This window comes from Anopheles coustani, chromosome 2, assembly GCF_943734705.1.
Source record: "Anopheles coustani chromosome 2, idAnoCousDA_361_x.2, whole genome shotgun sequence".
Taxonomy (NCBI): Eukaryota; Metazoa; Arthropoda; class Insecta; order Diptera; family Culicidae; genus Anopheles; species Anopheles coustani.
Window position 1 is genome coordinate 1998411 of NC_071289.1, and position 19421 is coordinate 2017831.

The window sequence follows — 19421 nt, forward strand, 5'->3', positions numbered from 1 at the left end:
TCACGACATTCGATCATCAGCCTTCTACCTCGCACTCGTCCTACTTCGATAGTTTGGTCGGAACGCCACCATTGTGCTAACCACTTTTCCCAATTCTCTGGAGCACTCCACGACAAAGGAAAACACTACCGCACTACCTTGCTTCGGTCACGAATAGAGGACAGAGCCTGCTACATTGTGGAGTCCGGCTAAAAACAATGAATCAAGCGCTTCTATCGTTTACGATGGCGATCAACGTGGTTCAATAATTCGCCTATCACGTCCATCAATCGATGGCTCGTTGTGGCCGGTGGAAAGAGAAAAAAGTAATCAACCATTTTTAGATGATTTGTTATACAAGACAAAGCCAATAAATTCTTTAAAAAATTATTTGTCTAAACCTAAGGGTCATTATTTTTTATATTCTTTCGAACGTCTGCTGCTAGTTTTAATTATGACACGTAACTTTTCATTCTCAGTAACACTATATTCCCTAGACGAACACATTGTATGATTAAAACAATGGCCGGTCCTTGGCCCAAAACTTAACGGTACTTGCACTGCACGTAAGCGGACGCCACGCGCGGCTCGTCCGTGCCCGATACTCTCGCGATCCGCAGCCGAACTGTCCGATCGTCGGATGCTGCACATGAATGTGACCCCGTGTCAATTGATCCCGATGGATAGCAGACACCCATATCAGCTGATAACAATGAGTTATCAGTGAGTGTTCTAACGCTTATCCGTCGGGTCAGGTCCTATATTAATTATTTTAAAAGCTTTTCAACATTTATTTCGATGAAAGTATCATTTCTTCGCCTAGAACATCACTGCTAAACACACGAACGAAAGTTTTTCCTTTTATTTTCCCTGGGATCCTTTTTTATCGTATCGCGTCGTAACACCGGGGCCATTAATCGTGCCCCGATACGGACAACCCAAGTCTCACGTTCTCACCACGCCTCCACCGACCATGAAAGTTAGCGCACTAATCGGGCTCTCGAGAGACACTTCCGGTCTTACCGGAAGCCATCCACAAAGCACGCCAGTCTCCCGGTCACGCAACTGGAATGGGATGCTGGTTAATAAGAAGATCATTAAAATAACACAAAATGGCTGAAATTATCTCACATGACAGACGATAAAACAAAGGCATCAAGTAGCCCCGTGTGCCATTTCTCTCGGCACACTTAGTTAGGGGCGAATTTTGTAAGTGAAAAGTTTGCATCACGCACATCAGACAGAGTAGATTGGTTTGAATCCAGGCGAAATAAACATGACCAACCACCACAAACGGACGACGAAAAAGGACGAGACAATTAAAACGTTTGGGGCTGCTTGTAAACAAATTTCACAGATCGCAGATCACGACGGCCATGTCCTTCTACCCGTGGCCTGCTGACGGATGCCTTGCCGGATAGCCGCAACGAAAGAGAAAAGGTGGGCGACAGTAATTAAAAGTTCGTCACCTTAAGGAAAGGCTTTGCTTGTGAGAACGAAGATCCAATAAAGCACTCATAATAATGGCGTGGCCAGGGCAATTACGGTGAACGACAGCGTTGTTCCATTCGATGCCTTCAATTCCGAGCAGGAGCAGAGACCGTTCTCTTCCAACGGCGAGTCCTTGGCTGGTGCCATCGTGAAAGCACCGTTATCGTCATCGTCACCAAAAGATTCAAACATCGTGGGCATCCTTTTGAATGCGAAGAACCAACAACAGTCCATTGGTGAACTAATTTAGTGATTATGCAAATGAATGCTTCCCTGAGACTGGCCGATCCTTGTCCCTGTTCCTTTCGGCAACGAGTCGGTGTTGTCTGTCTTACCATCTAGGTTCCCTCGGGGTGGACGATAGTGCCAAAGGCTGATGTCGTCAAGGCAGTGAAGGTCCGCCCTTTTACGCTGGTGTTGGAGCTAATTGAAGAATAATAGATAGTTTCAATATCCGATCGGAGCAAGGGAATGGACCGACACCGGAAACGGTGGTCTAGAACAATTGTCAAGCTCGATGATTGCCTCGCCAGCAGCGGTTCTTTCGCCCCTTTGCTCTTTCCGGATCGTTCCTCGCTTCCTGCAAATAGAGGCAAGGTTAAACACGAAATGGTCTACAAGCGCCGTAAAGGAAATGCATTCAACGCGAGATAGAATTCTAATGAGCGTCGGTTTCACACGGTAAGTTTCCTTCTTTCTTTCATGGCTCCACTGGACGAGGGAGCATTAAACGGAAGTATCCCCAAAACCCAAACCCGTTGAAATGAAAACTCGGAAGAAACGAACGGATTCTTTTCATTCTGTGATTTCACGAGCTCTTGCAAAAGAAAAGTTTATTATCAAATTTCAAAGTAAACAAATAATAAAACCATACAGAAGGACTTCAAGAAGAGGGAGCAAAGAATGATCCGACAAACATTGAGATGGTTTGATTCGCTTTCTTACTTACTGATTTCGAACTAAGACGTTAGAGTTAAGGGAAAGCAAGAATTGGAATTTGAATGACTACACACAACATATGAAAACAAAGGAAACACTTTTTTTATGTGGAATCGAAGGATATCCAAGGAAAAGTTTAAAGTTGTATAACTCATTCAAATTGCATAGAAAGACGGATAACAAAAACAATGAATTAAAAATCTAGAGGTACAAAAGATCCAAGCCTTCAAATCAAACCATTTCACCACTACGGAGAAAGAAACTTTGATTAATAGATTCGGTTTTTCCTGTTTTCGTGTTTGTTCAATGAAACACCAAACGATTGTTTCGTGTTTGCCTTAAGAGTACGGAAAAAAACGAGAACGAGGGTAAAAGATTGATAATCTAACAAGGAAACAATAGAGATATTATGCTCCACATTTTTTGCTCTTCTCGTGCACATCCTCGTTCTTTTTCTCCTCTTCCATTTCATTATCCTCTTCTGTTGTATATAATATATATTCATATATAAGTACCTAGTGTATATAATATATAGTTAAGTTTTTCTTCTTTTCTCGTTTCTATCTCTTTTAAACCGAATTTTGCTTCTCTTCTTCCCATTTTTTTACTAATAGACTTTTTCACATCTCTTTTTCTGCAAACCTGCCTCCTCCTTCTCCCGTCTCGCTTATTTACTCTGATTTACACTTTGGGGTACCTAAATCGATTTCTTTTACAGTTTTCTTTCTTTCAACCTTCAAATGTTTCTCTCCTTCTGAATGCTTCTTTTTTAGATTTTCTGTTTTTCGCTTTATTTTTTCCTATAAACTGGCACATTTAGTGTTTCTCCTCGCGGATTCTTCTTTTTTTTCTACAGTAGACTTTGTTAAGTCCTCGTGTCGCGGCTTCACTGTTTTGTTTGGAAAGTCTACAGTTTTCCTTTGTTTACTTTTTTTTTGTTTTATACACTAAATCCAATCACGACTAACCAATCAAAGGGAGGGAAACACATGCTTGCGTTCAGCGCGACACAGTTCTGTTGTTTATATGTTAGCTACACGAAGAAGAAGCGTTTGGTTTTTTAAATGTTTTGTTCAACCAAAGGATCGAAATTGTACATAAAGCCAAAGTGTGGACCTGGCTCCGATGGTTAGCGTCACGAACGTGAAACATACCGGCATAGAACTGTTTCTTATTCGTACTGTTTTAATGCGATTGCACCTTGCGTTAGTAGTTTCCACTAGTTTATCCCCGTTCCTGCCTGGTGATGAGGCGTTCTTACCCTTCTCTAACTTTTCCGTCTAAAGCACCAAACGGCGGTACATGACGATAACCCGATTTCGGGAGTTCTTATGCGATGTGTTTGCCTGAGCACTTCTAACTTACGACCTATGCTGAACAGAAAAAAAAAACAGGCGTTATGTGAATGGGAAATATGTATATAAATGTGAGTAATGGTGAAAATGAAGAGCATAAAAACGTATCTTGATTGAAACGGAACACAAACAGAAAATATAAGGATGATGACAAATAATAGCTAGTGATGGTTTCTTCTTCAGGGCTATCAAAGAAGTGCTGACCTTTGTGTCTGCCAAAACAATCGACGAGACGGTACAAACACACACTACCAAAGTCGAAAATTCCTTACGAACGAGTTTAATAATTATACAAAAGATTTGGTATCTGCCGTTTTTTTGTTTTCGTCGTGAATCAGACAATCCTTACACATGACTGCACATTTACACTGTACATAGTATGATGAGCACGAAGATGAATTCTATGTCTCTTAACGGTCTACACCATACACCATTCACACATACGCACACACACACACACACAACATAACATGCTGGGTGTCCCTTTCGACAGTGCACATTTCGAGTGCACTTAATTGGTTTATCCTACTTTTACATGTACATACGTTTCGTGTTTCGCTTTTCCAATAAACTGACACATCTCCTTCAATTGGACAATTGATTTAACGGTTGCCGCTGTTGCCGGCAGGTTTTTTTTTGTAATCGATTCATCCAGTCTACCATTATTCAGTCATTGGTGTAGAGCTGCAAGGATATATTTATGCGCTTCCATACACACATGCAGCCATTTTCCCAACTTCCTTCGGAATTGCAGATGGATGGGACCGATGTAATAGTTGGTAAGCAAAATAGCTCTATCGAAAAAACCGTATCGTCCAATGCAACCCCCACGGACGGTGTTGGAAAAGGTCGTGTTCGTTAGCGACAAAATTACGAAACATTAACGCAACTTAAATTAAAACACTAGTGGGACATTGACTACTTTTGTTATTTGTTTTTTGGATATTGATGGCTCAATGTTCTATGTTTAAACGAAACTACAAAATATGTATTAAACAAACTACTATATGCTGGAAATAAAACATCAAGATTGATAGAAAATTACTTTCGATTGGATATGTGTATTTTGCTTTTGGGATCCTGAATCGAAACCAAATAGGTATTATTTTTAAATATTCAGTTTGTTTCATCCGTATTCAAAATGGGGCGTTCAATTTCCAACCCACCATTGCCGGGCCTGGTGCGAAATGGATTTGATGCCAATACCTAACACCAAATCAGCCACTTCGGATCGAGTCAAATAATATTGATGGGTTGACAGCCGAAAACCCACAAGGGTTGCAGCCTCCTCCTCCTCCCGCTGGGTTCGTCTTCCATCAGCATGTAGCATGGAATATTACTGTGTGTTTCGGGCGGGCGGGCACACTTCTGTTTCGTCGGATTTACATAATTAAATAATTAATCATAATCAATGGGTTTAAATTAGAGGTAACTATCGCGCACTATCATTCACATTCACACCTTGGACGTAGTATGGCTCTTGGGTTGGTGTGGACAACTTTGGTCTGGTGCGGTGGTGGTTTGACACACCGTTGACACAACAGCGCACGCAGGGACGCATGGACCAAACGCCCAAATCGATCTCCTTTCCTCGTCCACTGCACCGACCTTTGTTCACTGACCATTTCCTTCGCTATTTGATCATTGTGTCGACGTTATTACCACAAACCGGTGGTTTGACCGTTGAACAATGTTTAAGACGACGCCCTTATGCGTCGCCAATTTCAACCCGATCCCTCGTCCTCCTCCCCTAGGGGTGATTGTTGCTGACCTGCTTATCACTGGAACTGCACCAACAAAAGCACCTTGCAACAAACAAAACCACATCGCACCACGTGATTACTCATAGTAGCGCTAATACCGCGCTAATGAAAATTGATAGCAACCGGATATGCGGAAATTCCCCGGGCAAACACAAGCCCGAAACACACAACCACACACGCGCTCCAATTACAGTGTCCTTTGCAGTCCCTCTGCCCGGTGTGTTATGGTCCTGATTAGTTAGTCCAACCCCCTTTTCGGTCCCCCCGATAGTTTCGATTGGAGATGCAACCCCGGGGATAATGTGTCCTCGTGGCGTGTTCGCGGATCAGAGATCAGTTGACGCCCCCAAATACCGGTGGCAACCGGTGGTGGTGTTATTTCACACCACACAACCGACACCACACACAGGGTTTTTGAAATATGAGCTCAAAAAGAGTGACGACCAGATGGTAATACAACTGGCGGAGACTGGAGTTAGTCCTAGAACTGGGTTGGCTACCGGGTGTGCCGGGTGTTTGCGGTTGTGGAACTTTCGACCCTCATTGCCAGTGAGCGTTTCTATCAATTTGAGTAATTACGCTACTTCCCAGCTGTAATTATAATTCTGCTATAATGAAGGAGGATTGCGTATTTTGGGGGATGTTTTCCTCACAGAACCACCACATATCTCTTTGTTGAATCTTAGAAAATAATTTGGACTTCACATCTCGCCGCTGGAGGAATAAGATTCTGGAATCAAACGTATTTTGCAGAAGTTTATGTTACGAAAGAATAAATGAATGACATTTGATGTGATTTAACAAAAGAATAATGCTTATACATGATATACGCTACACAACATAATATGATATCGCTCTCTTATCATATGCTTCTTTCTTTTCCTTTCCTACAGGCGTGTGTGTTCTTCTTTAGTACGTCTATCACTCCTCTTCAGGCGCGCTCTTGCGTGTGTTGTTTTCCATCTATTTTTTTTCTTTTAGAAGGTTCCCACATTGTACAAGTAGTTACAACAGTTTTGTTATACACAAATCAAACAACTCGTGGCAGCGGGATACAGAAAACGGTAAGTACGGAAACACATCGAACAAACGGCAATCTTGCGATACGTATTACACACAGCAATAGAGAACTGTTATTACACAGCCTCCCAGACTTTCTTATAGTTCCTTATTCAAAAGGATACATTCAACCGGAAAGGAAAAAAGCGTTGCTACACGGTCAGGCTTTACAAGCTCATGGCATGAAACAAGTGTATCTCTCTTCCTCGCGAATGGCGATCTGTTCTGTTAGCTTTGAACTATTTTTCATTTACGTGCGCGTACTTATGAATATGAATAAACGAAAGAAATTTGTTTAATAATAGATAGAGTAATATAAAAGAAAGAGAAACAAAACTTTGAAACAATTCACTCTCAGATGCAAGCCGGGAGGAACTTGCATGGATTGTTTTAGCAGGTGCAGAATTTGTATTCCTTGGTCCACATCGTAACTTGCGCAAGGACTAGTTCATTCTTATTACTACTAACATGATCGCACCAAACGTGCCGGCGTTGAAATCGCTTAAAATCAATCAACATATTATATTTAAAAGGTAAACAGATAAACGATATAGTGCTGCGTTTACAATTTGTGCTAAATAAATGAGCTGCCTAATAAGTGTGTTGCAAAAGAGAATGCAAATTGATTTTATGAAAATGAAAAAGAAAAAAAGTAAAAATACATAAAACAGTATCAGGGATCAATACCGTCGTTTCATATGATTCAAATTAGTATTTAGCCGATTGATTGATATTGAATTCATTACATACATGAAAACAAACTTAAAGTTATTGAAATATGAACGATTAATGAAAGAAACAAAATAATAAAATCCACAACTAACAAATCCATCAAACTAAAGTAACTGTCACGCAGTTGAAAATTAGATACAGTAGATGAAAAAAAAATCAAACAAAAAAGTAAATGGCCATTTTCAATGAAAGTCAGTTCAAAATCTAACTGCGAGCACCATTGGATCGCAAAAGATCGCGCACAATCGTAGTCACCTGCGTTTTTTGTTTGTGGTTGCTGGGATTTCCGGTTCAACTAGTTTTTGCTTTGCTTGTGACATTAACTTATAGTACAGTTACGCACATAAAGGTAACACAACGTCACGTCACAAGTCAACCTTTTCTGTACAACCTCTTTCGAGCGGATATCGATCCGTTTCGATCGATCATAACACCGACGACATTAACCTTAACATAGCTTGCTGACACACGCTCACACACACGCACACGTACAAGTGGGTAAGAAAGGTGGTAACAGAAACAGAAAATAAAAGTTCCTATGAAATGAACTTTCAATACACCTAACGACAACTAGAGCTGCTCGCATCAAACGGATAGTTGATGCCTTTTCGTACGGTTCGTGTTGCATGTTTGGGAACAATAGTGTAGAGTGTGGTCGTACAATCCCTTCCCCCTGTACCATTTCCAAGGATAACGAGTGCGGTGGTGGTGGGTGGTAGTTGTAGTCTTCGACGGTCCTTTGACATACAGCGACAAAAGCTGGCCATCACAGAGGCTACATCAATTAGAGGGAGGCTTGCATGTTGCGTTGTGCTGTTGTTGTTGTTGTTGTTGTTGATGTTATATGCTGAGCACAATTAGCCATCGCTTCTTAGTCCTCTTCCTTACCCCCTGGTTGCCTGCCTCAGGACTCACTAGTCACTCCCGTGGATCTTCCGTTGGTACTGGTGGTAAATTTGAGGTTGTTTGTTGGGAATGCGCTTATGCGGTTCCCACTGGATGAGTTGTTTTGCCGGGTGTCGGGGGCGGTGGTGGTGGTGGTGGCGGTGATTGTTGCGCGTGCGATGATGGTGGCAGTGGCGGTGGCGACGGCAGCCGCGCAGCACTTGAGCAGCTGTGCGTTCGCTGCCGCCGCCAGCTGCCCCAAATCCTAGTATGGTTTGGAGGCATCCTTCGAGCGCTTGAGCTGCACCTTCAGTCGCTTGGTGCCGATCTGGAAACCGTGCATCGCCTGGATGGCCGCCTGAGCCGATGCGACGTTGTCGAACGACACGAAACCGAAGCACTTCGACAGGTTCGTCTGCTTATCGATGAAAACCTTCGCCGAGACGACGTTACCGAACGGCATGAACGTCGAGGCCAGATCGGTGTCGGTGAATTCCTGCGGCAGGTGATAGATGAACAGATTGCAACCTTCCGGTCCTGTGTCCGGTCCGATTAGATCGGGGTAAAGAAAATAAAGTGAAACAACACAGCATTAACTAGCTATAAGAAAGAGGCTGGAAGACGCATCCGATTCTAACACACCCTTGCCTCAAGTTTTGGCAAAAAACTACCACAACAGCTGAACGTAAAGCAAGCGCTAAAAAGCTAACTTGTTATCATCCAAAGCAAGGGCAAGCTGGCAACAGACGTACGTACCTTCAATCTGCTTTCCGGCGGCGGCAGCCACCGCTTGCGCTATCGACGGGGTAGGTAAAGGCGTCGGGGTGAATGCTGCTGCAGTGGCTGCTGCTGAACCAAACTGCGGTAAGGCGGCGTATGAAGTCAGGCTAGCTGTATCACTTCCGGTGGTCCCTATCGTTCCGGTTCCGCGTGAAAACAACAAGCACAAAAAGAAAAACAAACGCAGCGCCTATTAGTGTGTGTGAAGCGGCCTCGGCAAATGCATGGGGGACTGGAGGATGATGGAGAGCTGATTATGTATATGGGGGAGGTTCCTTTTTTTTTTGCGCAGCCATTAAAAACCAAAACCAAACCAAACAGACCATCCCTTCCGGTTTTAGTATTGGGAAACGTATTCGAAGGAAATGTGTAACAACAAACGCAATCAAACAGAACGTGGAACCAACACGATACACGGAAAACTCCGCTCGATGCACTAGATACGAAACCAACCGAAGCAATGGGAAGAATTGGAGATAGGCATGCATTTAAAATGAATGGGTTTGTTTTTTAAGAAAGCACTTCAGTTGATGGAAAATATATTTATCATACAGCAGTGTTAGCGATAAGACAAACCCAAAGAGATATAATTATTACAACTATTAATGTGCGAAAATCGTCTTATTTTGTACCAATAAAACCTTGTAGATTGCATAATTAAACCAATAGTGACGCTATTTTGTATTAAAGGTAGTGCAAAGAGTGTGTGTGTGTTACCGTACAGTTATCCTTATTTATTATCACAAACCCTAGAGCTCTACTCCGATCCGGACAGTCTTAACGCAGAATTGAAGGTAAATTTTAACGCTTTTTAAAAGTTAAATCAATTAAAGAGCGTAAATTCACTCGAAACCCGCGATGCAACAGGCAACAAAACCGAATAGAGAAACTTCTAGGCCATGTCGGGAAATACCGATGGTGAGATGATACGGCGTATCGACATCGCGCTGGGTAGTCTAATTAAATTTTTATGAATTTTATGCGTGTTATTTCACTCATTTAGCAAGTGGTCATATCTCTTACCGCCCACTACAGGCGGAAAACGAAAATATGCAATGGAAAAAAACCAGCAAGGATGCACCAAACGGCGAGTCGAGAGTATGTCCGCACAAAACGTAATCAACTGCAAGCATACCATGTGGTCGGTGGCGATTGGCATAAAAAAAGGGGCAAAGTTTCCCGACGTCGGGCCCCGTGTACGATAAATCCCGTGCACGGTTGGCATGGCCATGTATGCAGTCGGCAAAGTTATGACGCATACATTACGCGATTTTGAATTCAAAAGCGTCTGGCACGAGGCTGGAGGGGGAGTGGCGTCCCAGGGTTCCGCGTGTAGTGTATATGCGGCCACGGGAGGTTATATCGAGTTATGGTTTTTACATTCGTCCACCGTCGACGGAGAGTGTGTCCTCGCGGTAGTGAACTGCACCACGGCGTCGTACGGAAGCATATCCTGTGCAGACTTCAATGCTTTCAATGGGTAACCGCGTTCATTCCGTCCTTTCGGTGCTCGGATGTGTGCTCGCGAACGCGACCAAAGTGGGTAATTATCAACATTTTAAATTTTTAACGTTTTTTGAAACGGGTTAGCGGGGGCTGAAATTAAATTTTCACACATGTGGTGAGGGGTTTTTGACCATTTACCATTGACTAATAGCAGTGAAGTAAAGGGGGGCGATGATGTTTTGTGAACCGTTGACACTTTTTCCCTTTAAAACGGTGTAAGCGCATTGAAGAATGTTTTATCCATGGCACTGTGTCATCATTTTAACGACATACGTATTTCCAGTTTTAGGTGGTATTTTCGTTTTAAATAGCACAAACAAGCATATGTAGAACATAGAAATATAACATGCATCAACACACATCGCACATACCAAATAATGACAAAAAAAAGATGTGAACAGAACTACTGAATTAAGGTAAACCGTAACGAAGAAGTATTTTGCAGTAATAAAATAGTATAAACACACTACCACAAACGGGCAAATGAGGAAAATTAAAACAACAACGGATAAGTTTACACACTTAGCACTGGCTTTTGGGGAGGTTTTAATTCATTTTCACCAGAGGGAGGCGAGCGGGGGCAACTCAGAGTCCATTCCAACAGAAAGAAAACGGAAATAAACTTGACATTCCAAAAACAAAACGGGAGATTCGAGGTAGAAAGAAGTAGAGAGAACTTGGGGCTCACCTGACGTAGCTGTCTTCCCTAACAGACCGGCTGTTTTGGGGAGGATTTTATTTTTGCATATTTGATTTTGGGTACGAAACAGGGATCACACAAGTTTCCGATCGATGAGCGCAAAAGGAAGGTGTTATGAGATGGGCGTAAAGTTTGCGTTTAACATTCAAGGAAGAGGTGCCGATGTCGTCACAATGGAAAAGAAAGCGATGTCGTCGGTAAAGTTGTCGATAGAGAGGGAGAGAGAGAGAGAGAAAGAAGGGAAGAACGTTGATATTCAGTTACGATATGAAGAATAAGATAGCTGCTAAAAATGGTAATATTAATTTCACCTCCCACCTCCCTTGACCTACGCACGGCGCGCCCGTATTTTGTCCTTCCCGCATTATTTATCAGGAGTTTAAAAATCTACACTAATTTAATTTAATATAAACACATTCATTGTTGGCCACGATTCATGCGATTAGAGGGTCGGGTGACAAGGGTGGAGAGAAAAATTCCACCTACACCAAAACCACCCCTAAAAACGTTGGCCAGCAGCTCGAGAGATCCACGGCTCGGGTGGCGGTGGTCCACAGTTGGTGAATCCATTCTGGTGTGATCATAAAATCGTTTATTGCCTCGACAAGGAGCGCACTTTTATGGAACGACAGAGCATGATAGCTATCCTCCATTACGGCAACAACAAGCAACAAGCGCCCGATGACTCCCGGAGTAGAGCCCCCGTTCCCCCAGACGACGGGCTATGGCCCTGGGGGGTGGCGCCATCCACAATCGCGAAATTCATGCGCGCACAGGTGAAGAAGCCATAAAACAGATAAAAGTAAAATCGTTCATCTTTATAACTTTTACGACTGTTTTAATGGGACATTGTTGTAGCTGTTATGATTTCTTTCGACCGTTCGGCTTCGTCCATTTCGATCGATTCGTTACGGTCGGCGGGCTCCCCCCCTCCTCGTTGGCGCGGCGGAGGTTTTCGATATTAATTTTACTTTTTTACGTGTTCCGGATTCCACCAAACTGCCTGCTTCGTGGGGATTCCTCCTCGACGTTCGACTCAAGAAGGGGAGAGAAAAAGCCAGCTTTCGTCATAAAACTGCGGATTCTTGGGCGGAGGGTAGAGTAAGTGCAGGACATGAAAAAGGGATCACAAAACAGGGAGCTGCCCCTCACTGCAGTGATGTGCACTTGAAGCATTATTTTGACCGTCTCCGAAGACTTGTTTGTTCTGAGAGGTCGTATTCTGCATGTCCCCTCGGAAGGGCGACAGGTAATGGGGCATGGAGGTAGGAGAAGAAGTTTTTCCATTATCATATCCATTCTTCGGCCACGAGAATCTCCTCACATTGCGCTGCTAAGTAGTAGTGCGCAGGTTGTACGGTGCTTTTTTGAAGAACTCTCATGAACTTTGCGTGAACAGCTTCAAGACGTTACTTTTTCTCCCTATAATTACGGTTACAGAAAGATCTTTCTTTTGCCGTTAGACAGGATCATGCTGGATTATCTTTTATGGCGTTGCTATAATAATCGACCTTGCATTAGTTGTTAATGCACCTTTACGAAGAATTATTGTATGTGAAAAGGTACTTGTTTCGCCCATGAACGAATTTGCTTAACAGCAACGTTGTGTCCTGAAAAAAAACCACCAAAAGGACGAAGAAGATATACAACATGCGCTGGCGAATGACACTTACACAAGGATGTCGCTGCATTGGTGATGGCCGATGCCGGTGTCTGGGCAGCTGCTGCGGCCGCAGTTTGCAGTGACGGCTGCGTCATTGCGGCGAGCGTCACCAGGTTCTGCATCGACAGCGGGGCGAGAAGGCTTGCGGCGGCGGCAGCGGCGCTCGTATCAGTCTGTGCACCAAGTCCTAGAGTGCGTGGAAGGACGCCGTCGACGCCGGCAGTGGCAAGTATTTCCGAGAATGAGAACGAGAACGAGAAAATACCATCAGAAGCTAATCCGGGCATACGCACCAGGCATGACATTCCCCCCACAAAAAGCCCATTCATCTTCGTCACCGATCGGGACCCGATTCCTGCGCCAAAAGGGAAGGGTTCTTTGCGTTTAGTAGCGTCACCTTGTGGACACTGGACCTGGGCTAAGCATTGCGGTAATCATTCTCGAGCAGCCGAAATCCGCGTTCGCAAAAGGGAAGGAACCAGCGTCGCGTGCGTGTGTGTGCACGTGCGTGACGTCCGTTAAATTCGTTTATTTATGATCCATTGAACAACGAAACACGCCGCACACGTCGGCGTTGGTTAGCGTTAAAACGGACCAAAAGTGTTTTCGTGGAAGGACTAAGACGAATAACGTTTCCGAACTGCCCCCGAACTGGTGTGAGGAGGTTTGTTGATGGCCATCGGTCACCATTTTGTCACGATTTTCCTTAAAAACATCATCGAGCTGCTGCTCGTTTGCTAGCGAGCGTCCTTCTTGTGGCAAAGTCCCCAAACCATTGCTTGGGATTCTTCCCTTTTACGATCACAATTGGCCGTCGACGGTTGGGTTTAATCCGGAGGGAACCCTCGGACAGGAGGGCCATTCTCCCGCGTGGGCGGGGGTATATTAAATCATTTCTAATTCCCATTTAGAGTGGACGAAGTTGACGTGTTTCTGTTCGTGCCCTGGCCCAGTGGTCACACAGTCCGGGTTCCGTGTAGTAGGCGAAGCTTTTAGCAATCACCACGATTTAATGAAGGTGCTGCCACCCGAATGTGTGTGTGCCGGAAACCACCGGTTCAACGGCGCTCGAAACCGTCGTCATTTCGCGCCTTTTCAACACCATCACCCAAGGGTTTCAATGCTCGTTATTCTTCTCACCGGGGCGCGTTTGCGTGTCGTTGTCACAGGGACCGTCGTACAACGGTACCGACCGGTCTCCTGCAAAGGTGGACATTGCCAGAGTACATTCTGATTAAAAATAAATCGAAAGCGGCAAGGGCAACTAGCGCTCTCTCACTCGTTGGCCGACATGGAATGTAAGCGAATAAAGGGGTCTCATTGGAGCGCGCGTTGACCACGTTTTCATTCGGGAGGGGGGTTAAAGATTCGGTTTCGTTGGCTAACGATAAAATTTTGCCACTTCCGGTGGGAGCAGCAGAAGGAATAGAGAACGATGCAGCAAAAGCGGGCGGTGGGCAGAAGCGATTCACATTGTCGTCCGCTCGGTAGCGGGAACATCGCATGAACACGCGGCACAGAATTACGGATGAAAGGAATTTAGAAACAGGTAATTATGTAACCGAGCATGCCTTCCAGCGATCCATTAGGACGGTGTCCGGAGTACAACCGTAGTACGGTCGGTGTGTATTAGAGTGTCGTTTTATGGCTTAAATCGATTAAGCGAGCCTGATTTGTTTGATTAACTAGTTGTCCGGAGGGTCGGGAGAAGTTATTTTCTCCTGTCGTGTCTAGACGATTTATAGCGATTCATGTTCCATCTGCTTGGCGAATGGCGGTGTGTGGCGAGTTCTTATTAACAACAGCGCTTAAAGCTAACCGTTACTGCTACCGCTCATACCGAGTTCTTGGTGCTCCAGAAACGAACCTTGCATTAGATGCTGCTGCTGCGCCACGGCTTGCAGCTGCTGGAGCAAGGTGATCGGTGGGGAGATGGCATCCGCCGCCAAGAACGGGGTCTGCTGCTGCGGTGGATTCGGATGGGCGGACGCGGTCAGCGGCGTTACCGACTGCGTGATCGGTTGATTGATGCCGGTCATGTTCCACAGATTCGACTGCATCTGTTGCATCCGTTTGGCATCCTTTTCCTTCTGCGTGTCGGCAAACTTCACGACCAGCGGCGCCGAGCAGCCTTCCATCGTTTTGCTCTGATGAAGATGCTGTGGAGGAAAAAAAAGCAGAGGAAACAGATTGGATAAAAACGGTTCAACCGAAGAAATGGGAACAGGTCGTAGGAAGCAACAGTTTTGATGGAGAAGAAAAAAACGGTTGCAACGAATGGAATGGTGATGAATCAGCAGAACGACCCGCTTGGCACAAGAAATGCAAAAGGTTTATTCAATCCACGAAATGATAAAACCTTTGCAAAAGTGTGTACCTTCGTGTCTTTAGCTATCTTTTGGTTCTTTGAGTATTCTTTGAATAGTAAACCGCCTGCCAAATGTATCAACCAAGGATGAAATGGCTCCTGGATCCCAACTCGGGGAGGAATTCACTTCAGCATCACCACACAGCATGACGACGCCGAAAACGACTTCCGCTCACAAAATGTTTCCTTCCTTCGTTTCCCCGAGGGTGTCTCTGTCTCCGACAGGTTAAACCGTCGTCTCCTTCGCGTACGACGTTCGAGGGGCAATAACATAATAACACATTGCGCTCGTAACCTGGTGCCCAAATGTGCGGGTGTTAATTTCTAGACGAATTATTCTTAATGGTCGTGTCGTCACTTTTCCGTCGTAAGTCGCTCCCTGGCGCAACATTAAGGTACGGCATTTGCCGCTCACATTTGCCTTGATCTGCCGGCATGGACTGGCACCGAACAGAGATGGATAGGGAGGAAGACAAGACGGTCGGTGAGGGTGGTGACATTCTCTGATAAAATACTCGTGTCACTCGTGTTCTGAAAATATTTATCCAAACGCTTAGTCGTATTTGTTCAAAGAGGAAAAACTTACAAGAAGGGGAATCCGAAAACAGCATCCCGCCTCTTGCACAACTGATAAGTGTTTCACATCAGTGAAGCTTTCAGAAGGTGAAAAACTCATCTCCTCGTTACGCGTCTTCGGATGGAAGTGTATGTTACGTGAGCATGATGCTTAAAAATCATAAAATTTACATAGAACGTTCGTCGGTTTCTAATGATCCCCAAAGTGTCGTCTCGGTGATGTTTCCTGCCACCAACAAGCACACCTTCTTGCCTCACACACAGCAACGGAGGGGCGCGTTTGTTAAACGAGGGCTCATTAGCGCTTACTGACGCTGGGGGAGGAGGGTGGGAAGAACTTTGGGCGCCAATTTAGCTTTCCTTTCTCCCGCCACTTCTTCCCAACCTACCTCGACATTATAATCAGCCTCGAAAGGGATATAATGGCAACAGTAACAGTGCTATCATTACATTCATGAAACACGCGTTTATGTGAGCATAATAATAAGTTTATGAAAAATAAAAATTACATTTCCACGGAAATAACACCACACCCTGCGTTTTTTTTTGTGGGAACCCACTTCTGCGGGTAAGTTTTGACAAGTATGACACCGACGTCAAGGGGGTCAAACTAGAGGGCAGATCCTGTCGTCCTACCCCGCCCCGATCCGTTGGCCAACATCACCCAATGTCAATCCGAAAGCCATAAAAAATAATCGTAACAACTGTGGCTGTCGCGTAAATGCTGACAATACACGCCATTCCGGGTTCAGGGAAGGATAAGGCGAAGAACAGAAGAAAAAGGGAAACGATCAATGTTCTCTTTCCACCTTTTATCCCCGCGTAAAGGAAATGAACGCCATTGCTTGAGAATGAGACTCCATGGGTTTTTTTTGTGTGTTTTGGTGGTTGTTGACATTCGTCCTGTATCTCAAACTATTGTATTGAGAGGACGCTAGAGTGTTAAAAGAAAGAAGAAAAAAACCCCCTACCCGCCGTCAGTTTCATCATTGTACGAACGACGACGCCAAAACCCAAACCTAAACCACCACCATCGGATCCGTATTTTCTTCGGTCCCTGCAAACTCGACGTGGATTTTCCCTCAAAGCGTCGGCAGTAAAGAAAAAAAACAAAAACTCAGGGAAAGGAAACATTCACCCCAAACAAACCCATCGACAAACAACCATCACAATCACATAAACGATGATTATTGTTATTGATGTTTTGCATGTCGTTATGCTGCGGTGGCAAATGTTGCTGCACTAATGGTGAGGGCAAAACCGTAAGAAAAATGCTTGGAAATGGTGGAAAGTTATTCGTTCTCTCGACCGTTGTCGGTTTGGTGCGAGGGAAATTTTTTGGAGACAGGGAAAAAATAAAACCGACACACATACAGGCTAAGGGTCAACTTTTGCCAATGTCTTTTCCACCCATGGCGTTCAATTTCGACGTCGGGAGTGATCCTGTCAAATCCTGGCGTCATTAAATTTTACCGAGCAGCAAATGATGAGTCCCCGACAGCATGGCGCGCCAGAGAGAGAGAGAGGGGGGGTTGGTGGAAAATGCAGCAACCTCTAGCGATGCTTAACATTTCCATAAAACTGATTATCGTGAGGAAATGGCGGCATGAATAAATGTGCAATTATTTTCTGCTAAATAATTATAATTTCCAACACTTTGCAGAGTTTTTCTCGTGCCTTTTTTTACAAAAAATAAACGCCATCGGCTCGAACCAGTTCGATGAAAAACAACACTCAATAAAAAAAGATAATATTTTCTCGGAACGATTACTGGTCACCATAATCAGTTGGGAAGGATGGCGCATCGTGTTTTTTACCAACCCGAGTAAAAGGAAACCCTTTACATGCCTCAAAAACATACCACAAACTGTGAGCACCGGCACCGTTTATTTTACAGGGCCCTGGAAAAACCTACTCCATCATCCTTCCCGGTAGGCTCGACGACGACGATTGTGTGTCCCGGTCGTTACACGAAAATCCACTCGATTTAAGTGAGCGCTAGATTCTTTTTGAAGTCGAACACTTCCCCCGTACCGCTACGTGTTTTTTTTCTCTCTCCATTCCGGTGCAGTAGTGTGTACATTACGGAGTGGATGAAGTACTTTTTTTTTGCCGACTTTGCCAATCGCATTCAAAATAAGGTCGCGAACCCGGCGGAAGGAAAACTTCAGCGTAAGCAGGCATAACTTTTACACGAGCCACGAGCCGTACACACTCGCTACGCGAAGGGCTAAAAACTTTCACCCTTTTTTGATGATAAATGAGGCAAAACCACTTGAGAGACCCTTTTTTCCTTCGACGGAGCAGCATATAGGAGGATAGGTTGTATTAAGCACAATCGTTGCAGGGTTGTGTTGCTGATATTTGGTGGTCGTGATTTGCATAATATGCCATACATTTGCCTACAGTTCCTGGAAGCGTTTGCAAAGAGTTGGGTATTGTAATGGTTTGCAACATAACTACCCGAACATGAAAGGAATATTTTATTTGTATTTTATAACGATCAAACAGGAAGCGTCGGCAGAACGAATTTAATATCGTCCAGATCATAATAAATCGCGCCTCGGTCCACCCTGTTGCTGTGGACGACGATAATAAAATAATTGAAATCTTTGTGTAATAAGTCATACCGCCACTGACTAACAGATTAATATAATAAAAATCGTTAATTCCACATCATCAATCATAAAATCGTTTGTTATGCGACCAAAATCCTGGACACCTCCCGGCCCCGCTTTCGTCACCCACATTCGGGGGTCGAGGCCGGGGATGGGTCATTCGTCATTGAGATGTGCGGATTAAAGAGACCCAGGTTTGAAGCAAGAGGAGGGGTGGGGTGCGGGGGGGGGGGGGGGGTGGTAGATAACGAACCATTAAAAACGTTTCAATTCACCTCCATTCTTCGCTATTTTGCAATCCCAAACATGCATGTAGTAGCGAGGTGCATGGCAAACAAATTGCACACCGTGCACACCGATAGGATGCACCTTTTGTTGCCCCTTCCGACAACGCCATCTCCCGCACCACCCCCCACCCCACACTTTCCCTTTCTCCGAGCGAAACACAAATAATATGAAACCGATATGTTGTCGGTGCTGTTTGCGTGGGTAACTACTACTAGTACCTGTTTGCCTTCTGTCATCCCCCACCCCACTTCCGGGGTTCCGATCTTCCCCTCCCCCGAAAATCCAAATCCCAATCAATCGATTCAATGGGCAGGAAAAACTCCCACGAATATACATTTTCAATTTAATTAAACCTAGCAATTAATTCGATTTCACTTAGGGACACACACAGAAGCTCTTTCTCGCCCCATTACCATCGTGACCGAGGGGGGGGGAAGGTTTGAAGTTCCAACACCAAACAAAACACACACACGTACACACACAGACAACAATCGACCGAAGTGGAAGCTGATCATTAAATGATATTTTTCTATTTAAGTACGTCACTATACGGTTCGTTTCATCACCCAGTATTTTTCCGGGAACCGATTTTCCCATTTCAAATGAATCGAATGAACGAACCGGTTTGTTCCGGGGCTTGAAAAATGATCCGCATTACAAAAGTGCATTCAAAGCGTTCAAACCACGTTGCAATAATCAAACGTGATGATATTATGTTA

At 44.5% G+C, this 19421-nt stretch overlaps 1 protein-coding gene across 3 annotated transcripts in view; it reads right to left on the minus strand.

The window, feature by feature from the left end:
- Window positions 1-6270: 6270 nt before the first annotated feature.
- LOC131267075 (CUGBP Elav-like family member 2) overlaps window positions 6271-19421 on the minus strand; it is a 114411-nt gene continuing 101260 nt past the window's right edge. Inside the window, exons 6-10 of one of the 3 annotated variants that reach the window (XM_058269832.1) lie at window positions 14693-15011; window positions 12863-13039; window positions 11178-11207; window positions 8960-9115; window positions 6271-8740 (exon numbers count right to left, since the gene is read on the minus strand). In XM_058269832.1, the coding sequence (XP_058125815.1) occupies window positions 8469-8740; window positions 8960-9115; window positions 11178-11207; window positions 12863-13039; window positions 14693-15011 (954 nt within the window). In that variant the 3' untranslated portion in view covers window positions 6271-8468. The remainder of the gene's footprint in view (window positions 8741-8959; window positions 9116-11177; window positions 11208-12862; window positions 13040-14692; window positions 15012-19421) is intronic. The other 2 variants (XM_058269834.1, XM_058269833.1) reach the window with 2 other exon arrangements.